Genomic DNA, 26,357 nt, shown 5'->3' with positions numbered 1-26,357 from the left:
GAGTGACTGGCAGCGCGCTCTACCAATACAGAGCTAGGTTCGCTCGGCTGGTGACAAACCTGGGCTAGGCCCGCCCTCCAGACGCCGGCAGCCCTCCGCCCTCCACAGGAGCCCGTACGCGTTGTACGCATGAGCAAGGGCTGAGGCGCAGGGCAGCGCCCGGTGCGTATCCGAAATGAGTCCGTGTGGGGCCGTGGGCGGGTGTGGCGGAGCGGCTCTCAGCAAACGCAATGGCGCGTAGACCAGGGCTGGGAGGCGCCTCAGAGCCGCTCCTAGCAGCCATGCGGCGTTTTGTACTTCCATCAGACCCCGGCGGAGCGTTACAGATTCCAGCCGGGCCGCGCAGCAGCGGAACCCTCTGCGCGGGGCTGAGGGGCGGGGGGGCGGTGCGGACGGTGCGCATCGCCTCGGGCGCCGCGCGGAGCTCCCTTCAGGCGCGGCCATGGCGGTGGTGCGTCCCGCCAGCCCCTCCGGGCCCTGACGCGCGGCCCTTCTCCTTGCAGGTGCTGCGAGAGCATGGGGCCGGCGGAGCCGGTGCAGAAAATCAGCATTAACGCCGAGAGCCCTCGCGGCGGCGAAAGGAACGGCTGCGGGGCGGGGGCTGAGCGCGTCCCCGCCAGCGGCTGGAGGCAGAAGTGCGCGGCCTACGTGCTGGCGCTGCGGCCCTGGAGCTTCAGCGCCTCCCTCACCCCCGTGGCTCTGGGCAGCGCGTTGGCCTACCGGGCCGAGGGAGCACTGGACCCGCGGCTGCTGGTGGGCAGCGCCGTGGCCGTACTGGCCGTGCACGGGGCCGGCAACCTGGTGAACACCTACTACGATTTCTCCAAAGGCATCGATCACAAAAAGAGCGATGACAGGACGTTGGTGGACCAGATCTTGGAGCCTCAGGACGTGGTCCGGTTCGGGGTGTTCCTGTACACGGTGGGCTGCGTCTGCGCCGCCGGGCTCTATGCCGTCTCGACGCTGAAGCTGGAGCACCTGGCCCTGGTTTACTTCGGGGGGCTGTCCAGCTCCTTCCTCTATACTGGAGGTAAGCACCGGGCCCCGTTTGCTTTCATTCTGAATTGGACAGTGAACTGACTTGTCAGAGGAGACCCAAGTGATCTAATAAGCTGCCTGGAAAGTATTTGGTGGTATTCCCTGGAGTGCGGGTATGTAGCCTTGCCATTGATTGCTGTGGGGAGGTGCGAGAAGGGATGCATCAAGTTCAGCTGGAAAGTAGCATTGAGACATTGATACCGTAAGGCAGCTGGTCAGGAAAGTCTCTAGGACTCAAGCTGGAGTGTTAGAAAGCAGGAGTTCTTTAATAGCAGCACTGAATGCATGGGGGTCATCCTCCTATCACCATGGCTTGCATGCTTACAAAAGATCTTTAGTTAATATACATTACTTGTGTTACATGTGAGTTTTCCAAGAGGTATGTTATATGTGCAGAACTTTCTTAGAGTTATGTTACATATGCAAGTTTCCCAGAATTATATATTCAGTGACAGATTCCAAGCAGGAGCTCCTATTTCTTTGGTACAAAGACTCAGTAAAACTTCCTTATCTCCTTGGTTCAGAGACACAGCTCTTCCTGCTATCTGAACAAGAATTGCAGGGCAGGACCAGGTCCATTCATCAACCAACACTAGCAAATGTAACAACATCATTATAACTTGTACCAACATTGTTAACTCTGTATGGCTGTAGGTACTCCTTAGAACTGTTACTGAAGCTTTTTGTGGTGTGTATCTGATGTCTTCAACTGTATGGCTTGCTGCATGTGTCCTTTTCTATTGGTGTAATTTGTTTTGTTTTGGAATGTTGTTATTCTTTAGATGGAATTCCATTGAGAATGCAGAACAGTATGTGCTTGTTTTACTGAGAAGAGAGTGTTCTTATTGTTGTTCTGGGTTGGGTTGGTACAACATGAGAGGCTGGAGAAATTAACAAGCTGCATTTTCAATAAAGGAAAAGAGAAAATATGTCTCTCAGGTGTAGCTATGTACTTGTTGGCCGTTTTACAGTATTTCTATGGGAAGGGCTGGTCTGTTGTAATCCATTCTCTGTTGTCATTTGAGTTGTTTGACGATGCTTCATTGTATTCTTGTGTTTTGCCGCAGGAATTGGATTTAAATATGTTGCACTCGGAGATGTGGTGATCCTGATCACCTTTGGGCCCCTGGCTGTCATGTTTGCCCATGCTGTGCAGGTTGGTTATCTGTCTGTCTCACCGCTGCTCTACGCTGTCCCGCTGGCTCTCAGCACTGAGGCCATCCTGCACAGCAACAACACGCGAGACATGGAGTCTGACCAGCAGGCAGGCATTGTCACCTTGGCTATCCTCATCGGCCCTGCGCTCTCCTATGTTCTCTACACCGTGCTGCTCTTCTTACCCTACTTGATTTTCTGTGTGTTGGCCACACGCTACACCATCAGCATGGCACTGCCACTGCTCACCATCCCGATGGCGTTTTCACTGGAGAGGCAATTTCGGAGCCAAAACTTCAACAAAATTCCTCAGCGGACAGCCAAACTCAATCTCCTCTTGGGGCTCTTCTATGTTTTTGGAATTATGCTGGCACCAGCTGGTGCTCTGCCCAAACTGTAACAAGCTGTAGAGCCAGACCTCACAGTTCAGTATTAATGCCAATGAAGAGGGGGATTACGTGGGTAGTTGACCTGTTATGGACAGTGTGAAACACAGAGAGACTGTCCTGAGCTGTTGATTGTATGTGAGTGTTGTGATTTCTGGTCTTGGTTAGCTTGCACATCAGGCTTTAGAGAAGCCATTTATCAGTTCCTTGGAATATCGCTTCCTTGCAGCTTTGATTCTGGAGAACCAACGTGATCTGAGGACAAGAGTTTAAAGAATGTCACCCTTCTGCTGATGAATTCTGAGGGGCTTCCACTGTTAATGGAAGTAAGATTCAGTCTCATACAAACTCTCCCTTCACAAGTAGCTTTGATTTCTCTTACAACTCCTTACCACAGTCATGGAGTTCAGTGGCTCCTACGTGGCAAATAGAAAGCACTGCCAAATGCTCAGCATCACAGTGACATGGGTGCTATTACTTCACTCCTTTGAGAACATGATTCGTATCTTTTCATTTTTGTTGGTTTTCTTTTTCCTTTTGAGCTTTAATTTCCAAGCCCTCTGAATGGTAGTAGGATACTGATTCATTCACTGTTGTCTCTGCTGGATTCTTATAGTCTAGAAAGTGCAAAATTGTGTCTCTGTGGTGTGTTGGTGCTAAAATGGAGCACAACTATCCCACTGCACAAGCTTGAAGACAAAACCAGTAAATGTATTCTGCTTTGAAAGCTGAACCTGTAAATGCAAATCATGCAACTGAGTAGCCTTCAATGCGTAGACAAACAAGTGGTTTCCCTTTCCACTTTTGCTTAAATTTAACTGTCTGAAAGGACAGCCATGTTAAGCAGAAATGATGGACAGGGTGCCAAAATTCTTAGATCTGGATTGATATTTGAGTGGGAGAACAAGCTTTCAGTTGAAAAAATATGTTTCTTTATTGTCATTCTCTCTGTTTAGAGGCTTGAAGTACCATAGTCAAATGTCCTATTGTAAGACCTAAAAGAAGTCCAGATAAGAAGCAAAGGAGAAAGACACAGGGTTAGCAAAAATAAATGATTGTGTTGGCTCTACGTATCAGTGAGAACTGGAGACAGAAAGAAACCATCTAACCAGATTTTTTCTAAGGCAGACCAGTTTGTGTGACTGAATCCCACGTAAATGTTAGGAGCTCTGACGTGAGTTTCCCCACCTCTTCTCCTCCCTCTGCACCTTGCAGCCTTGTTTTAGTTTCTTCTTTAGATCTCACCTATTGATATTTTGACCATTTGGAGAACTGTTTGTTTCAGTAAACGTGCAGCAGTTTGAAAAGCAAACCATGCCAAACATAACTGGGAAACATCCAGTCACTTTCCATACGAAGATGATTTACTCCATTCTGTTGTTACTCCGTGGCAGTCAAATTCTCTTTTTTTGAAGAAAAAGTATTTATTTCCTGTGGTTGGGGGTTTGCTGAGTTGTTTGTTTACAGGTGAAGAGCTTCACAGCAATTCATCCTGGTGTTCCACTCTGTTAGTGCCTGGAGCACAGCCTTGCTTTTGAACCAAGGGGGAGCATGTTAATTACTCTATAAAGGACTTTTAAGCAATAAACTTAGCATGGTGTTGTCCTTCATTTGTCATAATTAAGTCGTACATTCAAAAGTACTGAGTGTTGTATTAGTGGAGTGTGCCACTGCCAGTGCTGAAGCTGTTAATGAGACAATGTTAGAGACAGCATTGAGAGTTCAGTGACAAAACCTGGGCACAAGACGAGAAGATATGGACTTCAGCAACTGTCTGCTGCTTTATACAGCAAAATACTTTTTTGCTGTATTGCTGATGGCTAGATTAGAAACACGAGGAGAAAAGGGAAAAATTCAGCTTGGGCTGATGGAGGGAGATAGAAGGGTTTTGGAAACTGCTTGAAGCAGAGGAATACGGCACCGTATCTACTGTTGTTTCTTTGTGGACCTGCAGAATAAAGAAGAGCTTGGCTCTGCAACCCACATCACTTTTCTGCAGAGTAAAAGCTTTGCCAGGGATGTGGACTGAGCTGGTGAATCTGCTAATTGTGCACTGGCAGATAGGTGGGTCATTAATCCCAGCGTGGCTTCGTTGTTACCCTTTGTAGCAGCTGTGAGCTTCATTTAATGATGGCTCCTTTTTACGTAGCTGTCAGTTGAAAAGAGTATTTCTCTTTTTCTACTCCTTGTGCACAGAGTTACTCAAGCTGAATTCCTTATGGTAACTAAGACATGGCTCGTGTGTCTGATAGCTGTGCTGGTGGAGAAAGACCTGGGGAACAACTAGTAGTGAAGCAGTGTGTGCAGCTGTGGTTGTATTGGGGCTGGCCTTCAGTCATGGGAAGGATCACTGCTTTCTGTTCAAAGAGATGAAGGAAGAGTTCACTCATACATGTGTATGTTGGTGGAACTCTTGTCAAGGAGAGGAGTTTTAAAGCAGTTTAGAGGTGAGGATTAGAGGAAAATCAGTCTGAAATGCTTTTGCTTCCTAACAGATACTGGTTGCATACGGTTCCCTGTCTGTGAAAGAATGCAATTCCACGTTCTTGGGGATACTGATAAGGGCTCACACTTTCTTCACCATGGCTCTAAGGAAGTCATTTACCTACTTTGTGTGTCAGGAAACAGCTAACTTTTGCCTACCTCACGGGGATGCTGAGCCAACATCGCTGTCACAGCTTTGAAAGTAACAAGTGCTTTATCCCTGTGTGCTTTCCAAAAGCATGTTAGCATGAGAAAGCATTTTAGGTATGAACTAACCTAACGGGTGACTGAACCAGTGTGAGCAGACCAAAATCACCTCTGAGCTGACGCTGAGTGGTGAGAGAGGCTCCATTGGTTTGTTTTGAGATGAGGATGCCGAGTCTGTCCCTGTCCCTCTCCTTCCTGTCCCGTGTGACTTTAGCTGAATATACATTTCTTAAGCTTCTTACAGGTCTCTCTTGAGCTGTGTTGCTGTGTGATGAGTCTGCATTGGTAGGTTAACTGATTAATGTGTCCTAAAGCACCTCCTGGCCTTTCTTAATAAAATGACTGAATGTTATTCTGTTAACTATACTGCGTTCAACTACTTTATATCACTCTGTGTTTTGCACACGTATTAGAGAATTCTCTGGGAAGGATGGGGTCTTTCTCTGCAGTGGTTACAGTGTCAGAACATGAAAGCTCATACCTATTATTTTATGTGTGCTGAGTCTCTTTATGAGTTGCATAATCACGTCCTTCCATCTTGCTGGATAAGAAGTTCAGTGGCAATGATCACCTCATGTTAACAGCAGACTTTAGACTGGTGTTAGCATTCCCACCAACAAACAGAATTTCCTTTGATGCAGTTTTCTGTGCCACGTCCTGCTCAGCATTTGTAAGGAGCTTCCAGCTGAACTTTCTCAACGTTTCATCTTTTTAATAAAGGTGGACTTTTTCATCCTCACCTGTGTGACCTGCTGTCCTTCAGTGTTGTGGTCTCTCCTTGCAATGGCTTTATTTTGCTCCATAGGCCTGTGGCAGAACAACGCCTCCCTTTTGGAAGAACCAGAAACAGACTTGATGGCTTCGCCTTCATTTTCCCTGTTGTGACAGAGGGCCTCTTGTGGTGCTGTCGCTGCTGCCTCCTTACCAGCGCTGGCCCGAGGTAGTGGAGATGGCTGTGCTTGGAGGTTTTTTTTAGCAGTGTGTGCATTTCTTCTAGAGGGTTTGCAGCTACGTTACCATCAAGCTAACACACTAGTAGTCAAACTCGCTGTAAAGAAGCATGTCCTCTAGTAGAAACTTCAGACCCTGGGAAGGGGCGTACTGCGGAGCAGCTTTTTGCCCGCGTCCCGCCTAGCAGGGGCTGTAATTCCGGCTGTCCGCAGATGGCAGCACCGCTCCGCTGCAGCGCCGTGCGGGTCCTGTGCCCTACAAGAGGCGCCGACCGCAGCGCTTCAGCCGTTATTTGGTGATATTTGTGCATCGCCGCTCTGAAAGTCAGTCTTATTTCTTTATACCAGAAGATTTAATGTATTTTTTTCTTTTTGCTCATTAGCTCACAAAGCAGGAACCACGCAGTGTCTATAAGCAATACGGGATCAGTGGAGCTCGTGGAGCTTCCCTGCCTGTCCTTCCAACACTGGAACTCCAAATTCCGTATCCCAAATAACCCTGCTTTCAAGATCGCTGGATCCCGGAGCTGCATCTTGGGAAGCCGTTCACCAGGAGCTGCGGCTGTAGGTCGTACGTATCCGTACAAGCGTGGTTCCGAACAATCCGAGTCCAGAAACAGCCAAGCTCCGAGCTCCATTCTCACGTACAGCAAAGGCTGCGGGACGAAGGCGATGCGCCGATCCCGCAGACGCGCCTCCGCTCCCAGCGGCGTCCCGCAGCCGCTCCGTGCGGGGCGGTGCTGGGCGGTCCGACCGCGCACAGCCCGTCCCCTTCCTGCTGAGCTCAGTTCCTGCGGAGCGCGGCGCCGTCACGAGCGCTGCCCGGCTCCGCTCCTCCCGCCCGCCGGCAGGGCCCGGGCGCGGCCATGGCGCGCTGAGCGGCGGCGGCCCAAACCCCGCAGCCTGCGGGCCGGGGCCGGGCCGGGCAGCCGGCAGCACGGAGCCGGCCGGCGGGGGGCGGCGGGGCGGGGAGCGGGCCCGGGGGGCGGCGCGGCACTCGGGCTCCGCCGGGAGGACCGGGCGGCGAAGGGCGGCCGGGCCGGGAGTGATGGAGCCGGCCGAGGTGAAGGACCGCATCCTGGAGAACATCTCGCTGTCCGTGAAGAAGGTGGGCGCGGGCGGGACGGGGGCTGCCGCTGTGGGCTGCGGCGGGGCTGCGCCTTTTCTGTGTGCGGTCAGAAGAGCGATTCGTCAGGCGTGCGGGGCTGCCGAGCTCGCGGTCCGGCCTGGCGCTGATGGCAGCTCCGGTTGGCGTTCGGGAAGGCGACCTGGTTTCGGTGTTCCCACAAGTTTTGGGGAAGGGGGGCTTTCTGGGCTTGGCGACGTTTCCCAGTTGCTGGGTTTGCTCCGTGTATGTCCTGATACATTCATCCGTGAAGACTTGCTGTAAGACGAGTGAATTTCCAGCATTATTAAGGACAGGGAAGCTTGACAGCACTCCGGAATGTAGGATGGCTGTGCAAATTCTGTCCTCTTTCCTCCGTCTGTGAGCCTGTCCTCTGCTCTCGTTTTTCTGTCCTCTAAAAACAAAGGATAATCTTGTATCTACCTGGAAATGAGTGGATGTTCGTCTGGCTCCCAGCTCTGTTGTGATGCTCCCCATGTCTGACCTTGGCATAAGGATATATCAGTTCCCACACAGGATTTGTTGGGCACTGTTTATTTACGTGCAGAAAATCCCTGCGGATCATCGTTTGGAGATGCTATGAAGTCAACCTGGTGACTGTTTTAATAATTGTCATACTTGAGGGCTTCTCAGCTACAGCTATGGCTTGACCTGCACTGATCTCTGCCAGCTCTCCTGTCTTGGTCCAGCAGAACAGAGGGATTTTTGGATTTTGCAGTCCTACCCCTTTGCTTTCCTGCTCAGTTCAAATTGGGAAAGCTCAGGCAAGCGTAGGAGACTTCAGGCTGATAGGTTTGTTAATACTGTCCCACTGAAACCCAGCTCAGCCACGTGGCACAAGTCCAGCACTGGCACACCCCAGCGTTCTACCACTGGGATGCAATTCTGCTTCCTCAGAGAGTTTGCTCTCCTTCAGCAATGGAGCTGATCGTTCTTCTCAGTGCTTTGCTGTTTGACTTCTGCTCTTGAGTCTCTGGTGCTTTTCTTCTCTCTGTGTTAGTGAGAACAGGCAGTCAGTAGATGAGAGGAGCAGCTACACCCTTCCCACAGGCTGAGATCTCATCTCATTCGTTCTCTGCTCCCTGCCCGCAGCAGGTTGTGTCACGAGGTGTGGGGAGTTCTCCAGGTATCACCTCTGATTTCAAAAGCTTTCTGGCTGCGTAGGCTGGTCGCTCCTTACTTTCCCTGTTGGTGCAGGTTTGATTTGTAGAGCAGAGAGCTCGGATGAGTTTGTGACCATTTTTTGGTTTGGAATGGGCTGCCAGGGAGCTGGTGGAGTCACCGACCCTGGAGGTGTTCAAGGAACATTTGGGTTTTGTGTTGAGGGACGTGGTTTAGTGAGAACTATTGGTGATAGGTTGGATTGGATGATCTTGAAGGTCTTTTCCAACCTTGGTGATTCTGTGATTCTGTGACAGTGTGTGTGCCTCTCTAATGCTTTTTGCCCAGGCGTAATAGGCTTTCTTTTCTCAGCTTCAGACTTGAGGAAGAATTTCCACTATCCCCATTTGAGCAGCAGTAGCAGTGAGTTAATGCTGTGCCTTTCTGCCCATCTCCCCACCTGGTTTTCAGCTCTGTACCAGCAAAAAGGCTGTGCAGTCCCCCATTGTGCCCCAGCTCTGCTTTGCAGCATCCCCTGAATGTAGATTTGGGGATGGTTTGATCCACCCAACCTGGAGAGGTGCTGAAGCAGAGCATCCTTTGCTACCACACAAAAGGAATGTGCTCACCTCTAAGTGGATGAGGCAGTGGCTTTTGTATGGGGAGCAACAGGAACTGAGGCGGCCAGCCTCCAGTTTCACAAGTTCTCTGAGCGTGATGCGGCCGCTGAGTGATTCAGCTTTCTGATGTCCCCATCCAAGAAGAGTAATCCAGATAACTTTGTGCCAGCAAACTTGGTCTGCGTGGAGAGATTCAAAGCACTGAATGCTTGCAGAGTGAGTAAGCAGCAGCTCTCTGGGAGAATGGCACCGTTGCAGGGCACAAACCCCCTGTGCTCACTTGTTGTAGCGTGTTTACCAACTGGACTTGTTTTTCACTCCTATGAAATCTGTTTTTCTGTTGTGCTGAGCATATGACCTTTCCGTCTGCCTGCAGCTAACGCGGGGATCCTGTTCCTCAGCAGCTGTGTGCCATCCCAAAGACTCTGCTGGCTGCATCTGACACACTGCACCACTGGCAGCTTCCCTCCAGCCTTGCCAGCCGGCTCCATGCCCATTCCCTGCTCACTGCTGCAGAAGTAATGAACTTCAAATGAAGAAAAGCCCTGGTGGAAAAGCCTTTGGGGAATGAGAGCTGACAAGCGTCCCAGGAGGTGACAGCCTTACCAGACTGCACACAGCTGGGCAAATGCTTCAGAGCTCTGTGTTTCTCGACATGAAACATCTTTGTTGTGGGAGTCAGCTTTGTTTCTTTCAGGCTCAGGTCTCTGCACATCATGAAAGTGCTGTTCTTTCTCAAGGCTGCTCCAGTGCAGCTGGCAGTGCCCTCAACTTGCTGATGGGCTGAGTGTCGATGTTTTCCATTGGAAAGGTCCCAAAACCGAGGCCAGGGGTGCAGTGTCCAGAATGGGAAGCCAGGCACTGAGGCAGGTGCTGATCTGAAAGCTTTTTGTAAGAAATGTCAAGTCAGGTCATGTGTGCAGCCCCCAAAGATCCAGACAGAGCTGCAGTTTCAGGGCTCTAATTTGTTTTGTATGTATGTATTTCTTGACTGGTGAAGACAGCAACAGAGCTGCATCTCTGCCTTGAAATTCAGCCCAGTTTTATGAGTGATATAGAAGTTGCAGAGGAGTTTGGCCTCCTCTTTATCCATCTGCCATTGAATTTGTACTCCTCTGAGCAAGTGTAATTTTGCTCCTCTATTCATTTATCGATCTTCTTACCTGTCTGTCCCATCTCTTGCCTTTGCCTCTTTCCTTGGAGCTGAGCTGCCATCACTTGCCTGGGACAAGGTCAAACATCTGCCCTGTGGTTTTGGTGCTCCCTGGAGCTCCAGCCTTGAGCAGTGAGATGGAAGGACAGCTGCTGGAAATGGGTTTTGGAAGTGTGTTGAGTCTTGCAGAGGTTCGTATCTCCAAAATCCTGCTTTCAGAGAAAGATACCTCCTCGATAGATAGGAGAAACTGTCTTTCCACTGACTGGGAAGGCAATGGGAGGACAGGGATTGAGACAGAAGGCTCCACCAATCCGCTGGATGTTTTGGCTATCTGTTTGCTGCTTTGAGGCATTCCTTTTGTTTTGCTTTTTTGCAACTGGCAGAAAACCCCTTGCCAGTCCTTGTGCTGTGTGTGAGAAAGTGGGTTTTCAAGTGTCCCACGCAGCGAGCACAGTGGTTTGGGGTCAGAGCTGAGCTGGCAGAATGCAAGGGGTTGCCCCATGGCAACTGTTGGCTTTTCTTTGCACTGTTTTTGTCCTGCCAGAGAAATGGCAAGCAGAAAAGGGACATGAACTTGATGCTGGAAAGCCACCGGTGGAATATCTGTGGGCCAGATGTACGGAGAGGAGGTGAAGACGTGGCTGGATTGTGGCCAGCCTTGAATAGAGTCAGGAGACTGCGTTTCAGTCAGGCTGTGGGAGTGCAGGAGGGCCTTCCAAGAAGCACCACAAGAATGATTCTGTTTGGAAAATGGACTTCATAGTGTGGCTGCTACAGCTCAGAGCTGTTCCTCGGCATGAAAAACGCTGAAGGTCCCTTCTTTTGTTGGGAGCCAAACAAGGATAGAGGGGAGGGCCTGGCCAGCTCATTTTTTGGCACCTCTTCTTGCAGCACAAGCTCTGCAAATGGGCCTGGAGAGCAGTGTACTCATTGGAGAGCAGTGTACTCATTGAGAACTGATTCAATTAGCGGGCAATAAAGTCGTGCGAGGAATATCCTTATGCGTGCCAGCATGGGGTGTGCTATATTACTACAAAAAAAAAACAAAACACTGTTTGCAGTCAGCTCTTATTGATAAACAGTAATTAAAAGCATCGTCTCCTCCTTAATGGCACAAAGTGCAATGATCAAGAGCACAAACTCTCCCTTTATTCCCCTTCATTCAGAGAGGCTCTCTGCTCCCTTTGGATAAACACCCTTCTGCTCTTCTTTGAGTGTGTTTAACTTGCCATCCTTGAATACCTGGGCTTGGGAAGAGCTTTTGTAACAGCTTTGCACAGCAGGTTCTGCCCCACGCTGTTGAAACACAGTGGTCAGATGTGGTTGTGACACAAAGGGCTGCCGAGCTGAGCAAGACGCTCTCAGTAGATGGTGGGGATGCCTTCTGGATGCCAACAGCACTTATTTTGGCCACAGGAATGTTTATAAATAGCCCTGGGCTGAGACTCGAGGTCTCAGGGCACTGCATGCTGCACAAGTCCTTCACTGCAGGCAGACTTCAGCCATTCGGTCTGGTACTCACCTGGTTTGTGAGGCAGAAGGGAAGAGCATCTCCAGAAGATGAGACGAGTGCTCTGCACTGGTGCTGGGTTCAGACTTTTTACCCTCATTGCTTGTTTCCCTTCTGCTTTTCCCTGCGCATGTCGGGCAGCTGCTTTGTGGATGCTTCACATGTGGTTACCAGGCTTCAGCTCTTCACTTCCCAAACAGGTCCATCTGCCAGTGATTAGGAAGAGGTTGCTTCCGAATAGTTTGTTTGTGTTTAGTAGCAATTTGCAGAAGAACAAACACTGCACATAGATGCATGGTAATTTAGAGGTCAGAGAGGTGGATCAGGCATCATGTACAGGTAGGAGCAACTCCTTGATGTGCTTCCTTGTGACCAAGGCATAAAACAGCTCATCCACAGCCATGACTCAGTGCCCAAATCCACCTTGGGAGGAACTGCCAAGCTGCACAGCCCCGTGACTGCACACACAGCAGTCACACGAGTCTGTCCTCTGCCTCCCAGCACAGCAGAGTGGGTGGGGGCTGCTTGGGGTGGACGTTGCTATGTCTTTCCCTCAGCTAAATGAAGTAAGACCAGTGTTGTCATGAGGGTGCTGCTGGTGGAGTTGGCTCCTGGGACAAGAGGGAGGCTGAAGGTAGCACAAAGCCACAGAGTGACACCATCAAAACTGAAATTTAGCTTTTCTAAGGAATGGAAATCTTCCAGAAATCCCCAGGTACTTCTCACCGTTCAGAGACGTTGAGAGGAGATAACCCTGTGGGTTTGCTAATGGCTTTCAGGGGGACCTGTGATGAACCTGTGATGGTGGGAGCTGGTGGGTCAGTCTGGCAGCACCAGGGAGCTGCAGAGGGTTGGAAATCACGAGCTGGCTGCAGGAAGGTCTGTAACAAAGATAGGAGCTATTTTGGGGAAGAAAGGAAAGAAGAAGTGCTTCCATTTGCTCGTCTCTTGCTGCCAGGCTTGGGTTCTGTCTCTGATGGGGAGTTCCTCTGGTCTGTGACAGAGCAAGACTGGAGACTTCCCTCTGTGCTGACCTCTCTGCGCACAGAGCTGCTCCTTTTCAGCCACTGGTGTGGTCAGCTAATGTCAGATCCCACAGCTGCATTTTCTCAAGCAAGCACAGCCTGCAGAAGATGTCCCAGACGCACAGCAGAGGGTTCCCCAGCTCTCTGCATAGGCAGCAGCATGGGTGGGATAATGAATTTCTGCCTTTGGTTCCTGCCTCACAGCCCACGTGGCAAAGGCTTTGCCATCGCAGAGGATCCCACTGCTCCAAATCAAAGGGGATTGTGTGAAACCCTGTGTGATCCCCATGGCTCCATCTGCCCATCACCTGGGGGATAAACTCCGAGTTTTGTTTCTTCCTTGAGCGTCCTTGCTGCAGGAATGCATTTAAAACACTGGCTGCAGATGGATCCCGAAGTAGTTCTTGAATAGTGGGATTTTAGGGCACTGGTGTCCCTGCTTGGGCCTGGGCTGCCTATTAATAGCAGAAATCTTTGGAGACTGCTTCCTTCCAACACAAGTACGAGCTGCTGGGCTAGAACACATCGACTCTCACGTAGGTGCAGTGAAAGTCTCTGTAAGCAAACCAATGTGGCACGTTGCCTTCCCCGGGGGATCCACCTCCTTACTGGGACAGGAATGGGATGCTCTGCACCGTGCAATCAGATGAAGGAATTTGGTTGCAAATCTTCCAGCTCAGCAGTTCTTTCCCACGTCAGGGCTGGGTCCATGCAGGAACATGCCTGGCTCTCCTGTCTTACCTCAGAGCTGCCTTCCTCCACAGAGATGCAGAGATCTTCAGGCGAGGAGGGTGCTGAAGCTGGATGTATCCACAGTAATTCAAGAGGACAAACCAGTTCCTGGCTTTTGGGGTCAGGTCAGGCTTGACAAGCACAACGCTGAGTTTTTATGGCATATAAACCTGGTTCTTTATTGCTGTAGTTATGTGGAGCCTGAGTGACTGGCGAGGTTTGGCAAAGATGCATCAGGTTGCCAAAACATGGTGTGTAAGGGGGATGTGCTGTCATGGCTCAGCTGAACTGTCGCCAACCAGAGCAAATAAACGTGGCCTGAACAGCTGAGGTTACGTGAGTAATGTGCCTGCCTGGATGCCAAGTGCATGTGAGATGTGGACCTGAGTAGAGCTCCGAGCTGGAGGGGCAGGAGGGGGCAGCTGTGAGGACATGATGTGGCTGTGAGGGGTTGATGGGGTTTCTAGAACCAGTTTGGACCTCAGAGCTGACCTTAGCAGTGCCTTGCAGCTGTGAACAGGTTAACTGAGATGACTGTCCTGGTTTTTGGAAAAGTGGCAGCCAGATGACATAATGTGAGGTGGTGATGTGGCCTCACCCTACAGATGGCTCGAGGTGAACCAGGCTGCCTTTGTCCTGTATTCACATGCCTCTGTCTTCACCTGTGCTGCAGAAACCCTCTGTCTCTTCCTGGGATGCTACGTAATGCTGCCTGTGAGCATGCCAGCGTTTCCAGCTCTCTCTGTGGGTGCTTCAGCCATCTGTCTCTTCTCCTTGCAGCTGCAGAGCTACTTTGCTGCCTGTGAGGATGAGACCCCAGCCATCAGAAACCACGACAAGGTCCTGCAGCGGCTCTGTGAGCATCTGGACCACGCTCTGCTTTATGGGTAAGCATTGCACCTATTTCTGGGTTTTCCTTTTCACTGCATTTTGCTTGGGAAAGCACACACAGCTTGCTGCAAGGGCTTTTCTCAGCATGGGAAAAACATCTAGCTGATAATTTGGATGGGGATAACGAAGCCCCATTTTCTCTGAACCCCTCTTTTCCAGGTTGCAAGATCTTTCCTCGGGTTACTGGGTGCTGGTTGTTCACTTCACCCGCCGTGAAGCCATCAAGCAGATAGAAGTGCTTCAGCACGTGGCCACCAACCTGGGACGCAGTGAGTGTTTGCAGACACTGCCCTGGCTCTGAGGGCAGACATCAGGGTGGGGACATCTGGCAGAAAGAGTGGGAAGGCTGTAATGGCCACGTGCTCGAGGGCTGGGGACCTGCAGAGCCAGCTGGGCTGAGTCCATCTCACTGCATTCAACCCCAGGAGGTGGCAGTCCTGGTGGAGCTGCTTTATGGCCCTGGAAATACTGCAGCCTGTCTCTAGCCACGCTTCTGCTGCTGCGAAACCAAAGCAATCTGCTGTACTGTGCTCTCAGGAAGGGTTTGTGGCAGACAGGAGGCATCACCTCTCTTGCCTCGCAATGTCTGTCTGTAGCTGTTGTTTCCTGATGCTGCTTCTCCTCAGCTGTGAGATGTCTGTAGCAGATGTTTGGGACCATCAAGGCCACAGGGTGGTGCCCAGAGACCTCCTCTCTGCCTGATTCTCCCAGCATCCTTCGTCTCCCAAGCCTTGTACCGGTGAGAGTGGAGCTGAGCACAGATTCCACCATCACCTCTCTCTGCACCAACCTTTCTGTAATACCTCCAATTGCACCGGTGCTGATTTACAGTGATTCTCCCTCTGCCTCTCCTGGCTGCTGATCCCACTGGAAATGCCAGCAGGGCCCCATCATGTATTAGGGACCCAGCTGTGTGGCTGCTCCTCAACTGCCTACCACACAGTCTCATTCTTATTCCTACTCCAAATCATGAATCTTCCCATTCATCTCCCACTGGCATTTTTCCCACAGATTCATCCCACAGCCAGATGCCCCCTTCAAATTATATGAATGTGAATGAACAATCTGATGCATTGTCACTGACTTGTGATTATTTCCAGACTTGCTTTGCTTTGCAGGTGTTTCTCTGCAGATAAATCTTTCTGCTGCTTTGCTTTCAGGCCGAGCGTGGCTGTACCTTGCCCTCAATGAAAACTCCTTGGAGAGCTACTTGAGGCTGTTCCAGGAGAACCTAAGCCTGCTGCACAAGTACTATGTCAAGTAAGTATCTGAGCTGGTTCTGGTTTTTGGGCTCTTGTTGGTATCCCTCCTTGTCAGAAACAAGAAGTGCCAGTGAGAGAGCAAGAATTTGGCCAGGGTCTCATCATTTGCAGAAGTGTTGCGTGTTTGATGCAAGGATCCCAGATGTGGAGGTACAGTTCTATAAGAGGGCCTGCAAGCATCTCTTCTATTTACTCCTTTTATTCCCTTTTATTCCTCCTGTTATTCCCTGGACTCTTTATTCTCTTCCATGCCTTCCAAGAAGCTCTGGACCAGCTCTGGTGGAGGCCTGGAAATTGGGATGTAGCACAATTTGGGGGCAGCATGCAGGAGATGTGCTTTTGGAGCTCTGCCATTGCTCTCAGACAGGAGACAAACAGCAGGCGTGCCGCTGTGTGGCTGCTTACAGCACATCTCAGGGACAAACCACCAAAACCAAAGAAAACAGAAGGGTGCCTGTGGCTATTTCCTTTTCTTTTCCACAGCTCTAAAGCTCTTCTGTTTTATCCTTGTTGCAGGAATGCCCTGGTTTGCAGCCATGATCATCTGACCTTGTTCTTAACGCTGGTGTCCGGGCTGGAGTTCATCCGCTTTGACTTGGATCTGGTGAGGGCACAGTTTGTTGTCTGCCTGTTGTAGCTGGGGACAGTGGGTACATGGGGTGGGATGGCTGTCCTGGCTGTCACAGGTCTCACTGCTTGGGCCACAGCACCTTGTTGGCAGCCATCTTGTACAGTTGAGAATGTGCAGCTTCCAGACAGATGAGGATAAAGGGAAGTCATGCTTCCAAATGTGCTGGCATTCCTGCAGGGAAATGGAGGTGCACACAAAGCCACTGGCTGACCCTCCGTGTTGCAGGAAAAGAGGAGGAAGCCATTGGCTTTCCTGTGAAAGGAGCAGGAATAGACATCAGAAGACATTCAAGGGCAGTCCTATGATTTTGGCTGTGCTTTTACCTGTGTGCAGTGACTCAGAGCCTGACTGACTCCATTTCTTCTTCCCTGCAGGATGCTCCTTACCTGGATCTGGCCCCATACATGCCAGATTACTACAAACCTCAGTACCTGCTGGACTTTGAGGACCGCCTGCCCAGCTCCATGCACGGCTCAGACAGTCTCTCTCTCAACTCCTTCAACTCTGTCACCTCCACCAACCTGGAGTGGGACGACAGTGCCATTGCTCCATCCAGCGAAGGTAAGTGCTCCGGGAGGCCAAAGCACTGGCCTCCTGTTTTCTGAACAGGTGAGGCTGAGGGCTGCGTGTTCCCATGCTGCCATCAGCTGTGCTGCTCAACTGGACAAGGCACCAAATGCCTCGTGTGATGGCATGACAGCAGATGTTGCAGATGATGGGCTGGAAGAGACCAAGGAGCCCCAGAAGTAAGGCTGTGAGCCTCTTCATGGCTTTCATAGGGAGGTGCGGCTGGTGGAAATGAGAGGGCAGTGCAGCACTGGCATTTAAGCTGCAAACAGCCACATTGCTTCTGTCTGGGAAAGGTGAACCTTCCATGGCAATTACCTCAGGCCAAATGTCCATAATGGGGGGGGGTTTGCAAGAACTGGTGAAATCTCCCAAGGGATGAAGGCTGCGCTGTTTCTGAACACAGCTTCCAGCTTAGAGCAGGGACATAGGACTGCAGAGGACCTCTTCTAACTGCCTGTTTTGCAGTTGAGAGACCTAAAGTATGCTGGAGGAAGCAGGGAACAGCTTCCTAAGTCTTTTTCCATCTCTGCAGTCGTAGGGAAAGGCGGGTGGTGATCTCAGAGATGCCATGATTTCTCTTTATGCATCTTCCCTCAGCGGCCTGATAACTCGTGATACTCATGTCCTTATACTCACCCTCTTGTCTGTGTCAGAAGGGGCTTGGCCATGCTGGTGTTGTCCCTGACCAGCTGAGATGTGCCTTATGTGCCTCCTTAACCCGCCCCAGGCTGAAACAGGCAGCTCTTACAATGCAGGAAGGAACATCTCTTCTGCTGCTGTTCCTAATCCAAATACACCAACCTGCTTCCTTTTTCGGTGTCAGTTTGAGGAAAGTAGAATCAGGGGATCCTAGAGCAGACAGTGCAGTGTGTCATTAACTGGGTGCAGTGAATTTGGGACCAAGTCCACCTACAGATGGGCTCTGTCTGAGACAAGGGTCTGCCAGCTGCCTTTTATGTGCCATGACTGCGGTCCCTAAAGACACTGAGGAGGAGCAGGTCTGGACACAAGGTGCAGGGATGGGTATTAGCATCATTTTAGCAATGGGCTTTGAAGCACAGCACTGCCTGGGGCTCCTCTGTGCTGTCCAGGTGCAGAAGGGTTTGCTTTCACAGAGAAAGCAGCGAGGTGTTTTGGTTTGCCAGGGTGTTCAAAGCAGAACCCTTCCCTGCAGCATCACAGGGTCTTTGTATCAGAGTGGTGTGTAGTCTTTGCTAAGGGACCCCCAAGTCCCCTTACCAGACATCTGAACGGGAGCATCTCTACCATGGGAATGTAGGTGAGTTTGGGGAATTTAGGATCAGAGGACAAGGTTTGCCCTTTAATCAGACCCTTGGCTTTGCAAACATTAATGAGTCAAACATCACAGCGTCTGTGGGAGATAAGTGTGAGGTGGGGAAACTGAGGCACAGAGCACTCAAATAATTTCCCAAAGGGGATTCCTGGCCAGGTGCACAAGCCTGCTATGATACCCACCATTATTTTATGTATTTATTTATTCATTTTTAGCTTTCCAGCAGCTCACATACTGAGGCCTTCGTCCCTTTGCATTGTAGCTCCTGCAACACAAATATCCATCAGTAACAGCTGCTAGGGAAGCTGATTTCCATTTGCATCCATGTTCCCTAACTATTTTGTTATGCATTTCAGATATCAGTGGAAGACTGTTTTGTTTCTCACCCTTCTTATCCCTCAACCCCCTTCACACTGTCCCGTGTTCCCTTCCCTCCCCACTACTTGTTTTTCTAATCCTGAGTTTTATCCCTCATTTTTGTAGATTATGATTTTGGAGATGTCTTTCCAGCAATGCAGACCATGCCCAGCAGAGACTGGGAAGGTGGGACATACTCATGTGTTAACAACAGTTGGTTTTTCTCTATGCATTGCTGCCACCTGAAGCTTGCTGCATGCTCTCCTGTTCACTTCTTTAACGTGCAAACATCACATGTTGATGGAATTCAGTATAGGCAGAGGGGAGAGAATATCCTGTCTCCTGTAAGATCACATGCAGAGCATTTCCCAGCTCCTAATGTAGCCAGACAGAGGAATTTGTTCTCCTTCCTCCATATGCAGAGCCCTGTGTGGATCCTCTGCATATCCCAGGAGCAGGAAATCTCTTTGCTTTACCCCTGGGGGAAATGCACTCTGTCCTTTATAATTACAAACTGGATGGAGGTTGCAGTCAGAATTGTTTTGGCCAGAACTACCTGACTATTTGGGAAGACTGCTTGAATTCCGTGTGGATGGCTCTCAGGCTCTAACACACCCCCTCTCGTTTTCCTTCTTATCCAACACACACAAGTGCTCTACCACAGCACTTCCACTCAGTCTGGACAAGGCTGGGATGGAGCAGAAGCCTTTGGCTTCTCCTCTCTGCAGTGATGGCAATGGCCAGTGAGCTCCCTTAGATCCAGTTCTGTGCTCAAGCAGGGTCACGAGTGCTTCTGAGCACCTGGGGGTGTCACTAAAGGTTTCATTTTCCTCTTCAAACCCTCCACCCCTCAATCAGTCTCACAGGGTTGTCATTCAGAAGGCCTTTTGCTGCCTACCATGGGGCTTGTAGTTAGCTTGGAATGAATGGTGTTGGGGAGGAGAAGGGCGCAATCACCTTCCTTTAACCCTGTCTTTGTGGATGGATAATGCTGAGCATGACTGCTGTGGCCCTTCTCTGCTGCTCCTTTTCCCTCTGCAGACTAACATGGGCCGGGCTGGTTGTGCTGTGACTTCTGCACAGCCTGCTGTCCTCCAGCCTGGGTGAATGCTGCGTTCCTTCTCCACGCTCCCAGGGCCCTGTGTGTGTCACGCAGGTTGCTGTAAGGCTTCATGGCTTGGTTCCGTGCCTGCCCTCCTAGCTGAGCACAGGACCCAGCTGCCAAGTTTCTGTCCGTCCTGTGCAGCCATTGGGGGTAAAATGCTGCTGACCTCGAGGTGGACTGGATGGGAGCATTGCCCCCAGTTCTTGTTAGCAGAGATAAGGAGTCCTGGTGACTCGACCACGCAAACTTGATGCCACATAAGTGCATCTGTTTCCATCTAGACGTTTCCACCCTGGGCATTCCTGAGCCTCGTTAACCATTGTCATCTTGGTAATGAGCACCACAGCCCCAAGACCCACTGGTTCTTTCCTGGGGATGCTGCCTCTACTTCCTAATGCAGGTGCAGGCTCGTGGGTAACTGAGCTGTTATTGCTAGGCATTTTCTAAATGGCAGCAAGTGCCAAGCACAGAGTAATGCTGGTCTGCACGCTCTCTGTCCCTCCTTGCAAGGAGCCTGCTGTCAGTGCTAAGCTGGGCCAGCAGTGCTCTGCCAGTGCTCTGTGAGCAGTGGGGTGACCACCCACTGCCCTGAGCCCCCGGCACGCAGCTTTGCTTGACCTGACCTGACCCAGCCCTTGCAGGATGCCCAGGCTGATGTTAATCCCACATTTCCTTTCTTGTCTTTGCAGATGGGGAGCTCACAGACACGCTCAGCTGCCCGCACTCCACTGCCTCAGAAGCAAATGGCAGCAAAGCCTCTGTGAAAAGCCCAACACAGCGCTACAACCCCTTCAACGAGGAGAAAGCAGATGTGCTGTCCTCCACTGAGACCACCCCGGTGCACACAGCTTCCCAGGAGAAGGCAGAAGCCACCCCTGAAGGAACGGATCAGTCTGAGAGCTGCACGGAGCTGGAGGTCATCAGGTGGGGATGGAGCTGCCTGGCCTGGAAACGTGCCCTGCAGTGTCAGCAGTCACTGGGGGCTGATGGTGCACCGCTCCTTCCAACCCGGCATCTGTTGTGCAGCCTCTGTAAAATCAGGAGGCAATGGTTTTATGCTTCTGCATAGCAAGTGATCCTCTGTAGGTGTTAACAGAGCTCCCCTGGGTCTGTAGAACTGCTTGGCATACATTCCTTGGCCCAACGTTCTGCATCAGGGAGCTCAGAGGAAGCCGTAAGCTTGTGATTTAAGCTTTCTCCGGCTGGTGGCAGGTTTGCAGCAGTTCTGGGTCTCAGATCTTCCTTCCTTCCTCTTGTCTGTCAGTGAGCTGTGGCTAAACCTGCTGAGGGAGATGTGTCTGCAGACCTGTTGGCCTGTGTTTGACTTCTTGCAGATGAGAGCCTTGGGGTTCCCTTGCAGGCCTTAAACCCAGACAGAGAGTGCAAGGCTGACTGCTCACACCTGGGGACAGAGGCGCCCCAAAACCAGACCAGCAGGCCTGGGCTTTGTTCTCACACCTGTTTTTCCTGGGAGGTGCAGAGGAGACGACTCTCAGATGGGTCACGTTGCACCCTGCTCTCCAGCAGTGTGGGAAGAGAAGCACCGTGCTTCCTTTTATAGGGAAAATCACAGAGGAAGGTTGTCAGGAAAGAGTGGGACCCCAGTCGCCGCCCTTTGCATTGCAGAAGTCCAGGCAGGCAGAGATAAGTGATGTTCATGATGGCCTCTCACCCTGCAGGTTAGCCAAGAAGAAGAAAACAGGCAAGAAGAAGAAAGCAAAGCCAGAGGAGCCTGTGAACACACCTGTGCCCGCAGTGCCTGAGACCAGCATGCATCAGAGCAGCGGAGACAGCGATGTGAACGGGCTGAGTGACAGAGGAGGTGCACAGAGGGACGACGATCCCACTGCCCCAGCTGGGGAGCCGAGGCCGGGCGGGAAGGAGGAGGGACGCTGTGCCCTCAGCCAGCTGGCTTTGCGCATCCCCGAAATGAAGGACACGTCCATGGAGAGCGTGGGGCAGCCGCTGAGCAAGGTGATGGACAGGCTGAACGGGCAGCTGGACCCTGGTGGCTGGAGCGCGGCCCTGGAGCCCCCCAGGCAGTCCTTTCGGACCGGCACGCCAGGGGACACCCCAGATGGATCGTCCTCTGGCGACTTCAGCGAGGGGATTTCAGCCCCCATGGACTTCTACCGCTTTACCGTGGAGAGTCCAAATGCTGCTGCACCAGGTGGTGGCCACAATGACGCTGCAGGGACTGGCCAACCGCCACATGTTTCTGGTAGCCCTGAGACTCCTAAAGAAGAAGAAGAAAGCGGACAGGGAGAAGCAGTTGGGGCAGTAGAGGAATCTGAAGGAGTGGGCAGTGAACCCCAAACCGCCCAGATGGACACCATCAATCCCGAGGCTGTCGGTGAGCCAAAGAAGGAGCAGCCCAGCCCTTCCTTGAGCAGCGCTGAGGACTCTGGTGTGGAGGAAGGTCAGGGCAGCCCTTCGGAGCTCACCCATCCCTCGGAGTTCAGGTGAGGCTGGGTCTGCTCAGCTCAGCATATGGAGTTTGTGTGAGCACAGAAATGTGAAGAGCTGCTGATACTCAAGCTGATACTTTCCTGTGGTCCTCCAATTGTGGGGCAAAGCCCATCCTTTTCCAGGATGAAGGTGGTGCTCAGGGAGTCACAAGAAGGTCTTGTGGGCCAGCAGGTGCCCTAATCACACACATTCACTCAGAAAGGTACTGGACCCACCCAGCCCCACATATTTGTCTGTCCTTCAGCCTGTTCTGTCCGTCTTTGCAGGGTGGACAACAACCATCTGCTCCTGCTGATGATCCACGTCTTTCGGGAGAATGAGGAACAGTTGTTCAGGGTAAGACAGTCACATGGGGCAGGCACACAAATCAGTCAAAAATCACACAAAGAGCCGCCTCTGTCTGCTTTGGCCATGGGCTGAGAGCTTTCCTCCTTGCACACAGATGATTCGAATGAGCACCGGGCACATGGAGGGGAACCTGCAGCTGGTCTACGTCCTGCTGACAGATTGCTATGTGTACCTGATCCGGAAAGGTATCTCAACAGCTCCTGCTCATCAGGGCTGCTACAAGTCTCAGTTTATCAAGGACAGCCCCTTGGAGGTCTGGGAGCTGGGGGAAGTGATGCTTGATCTGTGGCTTGCTCAGTGATTAGGGCATTGTAACTCATCAATGTTCACCAGTTCCTTCGTGCTCCCAAGAGCAGTGGCAATAGCAGCAGTGAGATCAGGGCCCTCTAAGGAGCCCTAGGACCTGTGCCCTGTAGCTCCTCACCCCTGGGACGTGGCTTCTCTTGCTGGTTCCAGGCAGTGACAGGTTCCTTTGCCCCCCTTCATGCAGCTCTTTGTCTCTGTGCCAGGGGCAGCAGAGAAGCCATACATGGTGGAGGAGGCCGTTTCCTATAATGAGCTCGACTACATTTCGGTGAGTGCCATCTGGGGAGGGAGCAGGGGGCAGGTTGGTGGTTATCCTCGCCTCTTTGCCTGCAGGGATGGCAGCAGCAGCACGGTAGAATGTTTCTGTGGGGCTCTTTGTCCATGAGGAGCATTTTGGACTGTGAATCTTTGAGAGGGAGAGTCAGAAGTGTTGCTCTCCAATGCCACCTCTGTTGGTGCTTGGGTCGCTGTGTCTCCGCACAGGCAGCGGAGCGCCTGCCGACCTTCTCCCCCAGGGCCACGATGCCAGGTTCAGCCCTGCTCCACCACCCTTTGTCCTCTGTCTTGCTTCCTTACCCAGTCATGTGTGACACAGGTGGGGCTGGATCAGCAGACGGTGACGCTGGTGTGCACCAATCGGAGGAAGCAGTTCCTGCTCGACACTGCAGATGTGGCTCTCACAGAGTAAGTGGGCACCGACAGCCCCTCACGTCATCAAAATCCTCCAGTCAGCAGAGGGACCCTCGGCTGTCAGGGCAGGTGGAGCTGACAAAGGCCTGCCTCCATAGCTGCGTCTCCCTCCCTCTCAGGTTCTTCCTGGTCTCCTTGAAGTCAGCCATGATCAAGGGGTGCCGGGAGCCACCGTACCCCAGTATCCTCACAGATGCCACCATGGAGAAACTGGCACTTGCAAAATTTGTGGCTCAGGAGTCCAAGTGTGAGGTGAGTTCAGACACGGCAGCCATCGCTGCACTTGGTGGAGCATCGCGCTGGACACCATCCTGCTCACATCCCTGCCCATCCCGCAGGCCTGCGACGTGGTGGTGCGTTTCTATGGCCTCGTACACTGGGAGGACCCCATGGATGAGACGCTGGGACCCTCTCCCAACAGCTACACCTCTGCTGAAAATGCAGTCACAAAGGATGGCGTTCTGCACTACAAGGCGGGCACCTCGTACCTGGGCAAGGAGCAGTGGAAGACCTGCTTCGTGGTGCTCAGGTGGGTCTGGGAGAAGATCCCTGGCCAGTTTTCTTTTGCTGCCCAGAGGAGGGCCCATCTCATCACCTGGGAGGCTGAGATAAAAGCCCCTGTTGTGGCGGCCAGCAGCAGCAGCACAACCCCTGTGTGCACAGGGCTGGGCAGGAGTGTCTGTGTGACCGAAGCCATGTTTGTGTGGTTGGCAGAGCTGAGCTGGCTCCGCTGACCATCTCTCATCTTTCCAAATGGCAGCAATGGGATCCTGTACCAGTACCCTGACCGCACAGATGTCACACCTCTGCTCTCCATCAACATGGGGTAAGCAGCTGGTAGGATGTGGTCCCAGCTGGGAAAATGGAACAGGCTGGTGAACAGCTCAGGGAAGGTGGATGGGGGCAGGGCTTGCTGTCATCAGGACAGCGCTGCCATCCATCCTGACCTCCCTCCTCTCTCCCAGCGGTGAGCAGTGCGGGGGATGCCGGCGCTCCAACACCACCGACCGGCCCCACTCCTTCCAGGTGATCCTGACAGACCGGCCCTCCCTGGAGCTGAGCGCTGACAACGAGGAGGACATGGCCGACTGGATGCAGTATTTCTGCCAGGCCGTCTCCAAAGGGGTGAGCTGCACACGCGAGTGAACAAATCCCTCCTGAGCCTCTCTGGGTCCAACCTCCACGGTCCTTTCCGTGATGTTCCCCAAAGAGCGGGATAGAAAGTGATGTTTTAGGGCACTTCCCTTCACGTGCATGTGGCACCATGGAGATGGGGCTCCTTCATTTCAGGATCCATCTCCCCTTCCCCACCCGCTACATGCAGGTCATCCCCCAGGGTGTAGCCCCTACGCCGTGTGTCCCATGCTGCCTGGTGCTGACAGATGAGAAGGCCTTCACCTGTCATGAGGACTGCCAGACCAGCTTCTTCCGCTCGCTGGGCACCGTGGAGCTGACAGACATCACCTCCATCTCCACGGAGGCCAACAAGGAGTACTGCATCCTGGTGAGCGAGGTGATTTGCGGTGGCCTGGGGCTGGGCAGGGCCGTGGTAGCAACACCCGCTTTTTCTCACGTTCAGGAGTTTGCTCAGGACCACAAGCAGTTCCTGCCTCCCTGGGTGCTCTATTTCAGTTGCACTACAGAACTGGAGAGGTTCCTCTCAGCACTGAACGCCGCGTGGAGAAACAAATACCAGGTGAGTGTGCGCTCTGCACGGACATTTCCGTGCCTGTAGGCAAGGCAAGCCCTCCTATCTGCAGAGGGCACGCAGCCCCAGAGCTCTGTGCCCATACATCCATGGGGTGTGGGATGGGGTGCGAGAAGGAGCTGTGGTGCCTCCCTGCCTGACTGCTCCACGCGTTGCAGGTTGACCTCCTGCACAAGGCCATTCTGGACGCAGCTGTCAAGAAGAAATGTGAGGATGCTCAGAGCCTCATCAACAGCGCCTGGCAGCGCAGCGACAGCCTGTGCCGTGGGCGGGCAGAGCGAGACCCCTGGTGTTAGCCCTGAGGGGGGAGGACGGCTGACAGACAGCCCAGATGCTCTCAGTGGGCACGGACAGCGCCTGTGAGCGGCGGCATCCCAACCTCCTGCCATCTCGTGGTCCCCGTGGCCATGCTGGGGACGCAGCCAGCCTTGCCCTGCTGTGCAGCCTGCGCCCTCCTCGCCATCCAGCTGCTGTGGGGCAGAGCGCGTTGCCTTGAGAGGAACACCCCGCTGTGTTGGAGTGGGGTGGGATGGGGCTGGGCATCCACCGTGCACAGCACGACTTTGTTCTGTGCAGAACAGAGCAGGTGGCAGCCATGGTGAGACGGGCGCTGAATCACATCGTGCATGTTTTCTCCTTGCTGATGCAATCACTGCGTATGGCACTGCTCCTTCTGAGCCCCCTCTGGGCACGGGGAATCTCACCACAGGCAACGCATCCAGACGTGGCCAAACCACACACCGAGCTGGCGCCAGGGCTGAGGCTGGAGGTGCTGAGCAGGGAACGATGGGGAAAGAAGAGGGAACGTGGCCAGAAGTTTGGCCTTGAATATCCTGGCCGTGAGCGGTCTGGTTTTAGGAGGCGGCAGGAGCTCTGGGCTTGGATGTGTGATGGGACAAACCCCGACAGGGAGAGATGGAGTCCAGAGCTCTTCAGGGGCCGAAGGGCTGCGGCTGCCCCACCGTGCTCAGCTCCGTCACTGTGCCCAGAGGACAGGGGCAGCAGCCCCATGTCGGCCCCATCGCTCCCCCCTCTGCCACACACCCTGCGGGCACAGTCTGAGCTTTTAAACAGTACTACGGAGATCTCATGTAATATACGTCTGCGGGGCCTTTTTCTGGGAGGAATTGTATGTGACTGAATGTATATATATATACATCTGCTTCCTTTCCCCTCCTCCCCAAATAAATACTCGTTGGTAACTCAGCTCTGGCCCTGCAGCGCGCACGGGGCTGG

The 26,357-nt window shown here is 52.4% G+C and overlaps 2 protein-coding genes across 6 annotated transcripts; both read left to right on the top strand.

Moving 5' to 3' along the window:
- The first annotated feature begins 87 nt into the window (after positions 1-87).
- UBIAD1 (UbiA prenyltransferase domain containing 1) lies at positions 88-6,009 on the top strand. 2 transcript variants are annotated; one of them, XM_042883306.1, is made up of 3 exons: positions 88-162; positions 504-1,030; positions 2,106-6,009. In XM_042883306.1, exons 2-3 carry the CDS (start codon positions 517-519, stop codon positions 2,591-2,593), a joined length of 1,002 nt encoding a protein of 333 aa, XP_042739240.1. In that variant the 5' UTR covers positions 88-162; positions 504-516; the 3' UTR covers positions 2,594-6,009. The 2 variants fall into 2 exon arrangements, with proteins under 2 accessions (XP_042739240.1, XP_042739239.1); XM_042883305.1 differs by lacking the exon at positions 88-162 and having other exon boundaries at positions 421-1,030.
- Positions 6,010-7,213: 1,204 nt separating this feature from the next.
- PLEKHM2 (pleckstrin homology and RUN domain containing M2) lies at positions 7,214-26,327 on the top strand. 4 transcript variants are annotated; one of them, XM_042883162.1, is made up of 20 exons: positions 7,214-7,328; positions 14,271-14,377; positions 14,541-14,650; positions 15,542-15,641; positions 16,160-16,247; positions 16,649-16,835; positions 18,622-18,681; positions 20,290-20,524; positions 21,280-22,062; positions 22,336-22,405; positions 22,512-22,602; positions 22,927-22,991; positions 23,319-23,407; positions 23,533-23,665; positions 23,752-23,942; positions 24,174-24,239; positions 24,379-24,538; positions 24,738-24,917; positions 24,993-25,109; positions 25,280-26,327. In XM_042883162.1, the coding sequence occupies exons 1-20, from the start codon at positions 7,269-7,271 to the stop codon at positions 25,415-25,417; spliced, it is 3,030 nt and encodes a 1,009-aa protein (XP_042739096.1). In that variant the 5' UTR covers positions 7,214-7,268; the 3' UTR covers positions 25,418-26,327. The 4 variants fall into 4 exon arrangements, with proteins under 4 accessions (XP_042739096.1, XP_042739095.1, XP_042739094.1 ...); XM_042883161.1 differs by having other exon boundaries at positions 23,304-23,407; positions 24,750-24,917; XM_042883160.1 differs by having other exon boundaries at positions 23,304-23,407.
- The last annotated feature ends 30 nt before the right edge of the window (positions 26,328-26,357 follow it).

Source organism: Lagopus leucura, unplaced genomic scaffold, assembly GCF_019238085.1.
Source record: "Lagopus leucura isolate 7727_CA_CO unplaced genomic scaffold, USGS_WTPT01 Super-Scaffold_100037, whole genome shotgun sequence".
Classification (NCBI taxonomy): Eukaryota; Metazoa; Chordata; class Aves; order Galliformes; family Phasianidae; genus Lagopus; species Lagopus leucura.
This window is presented reverse-complemented; position numbering and strand designations above follow the sequence as displayed.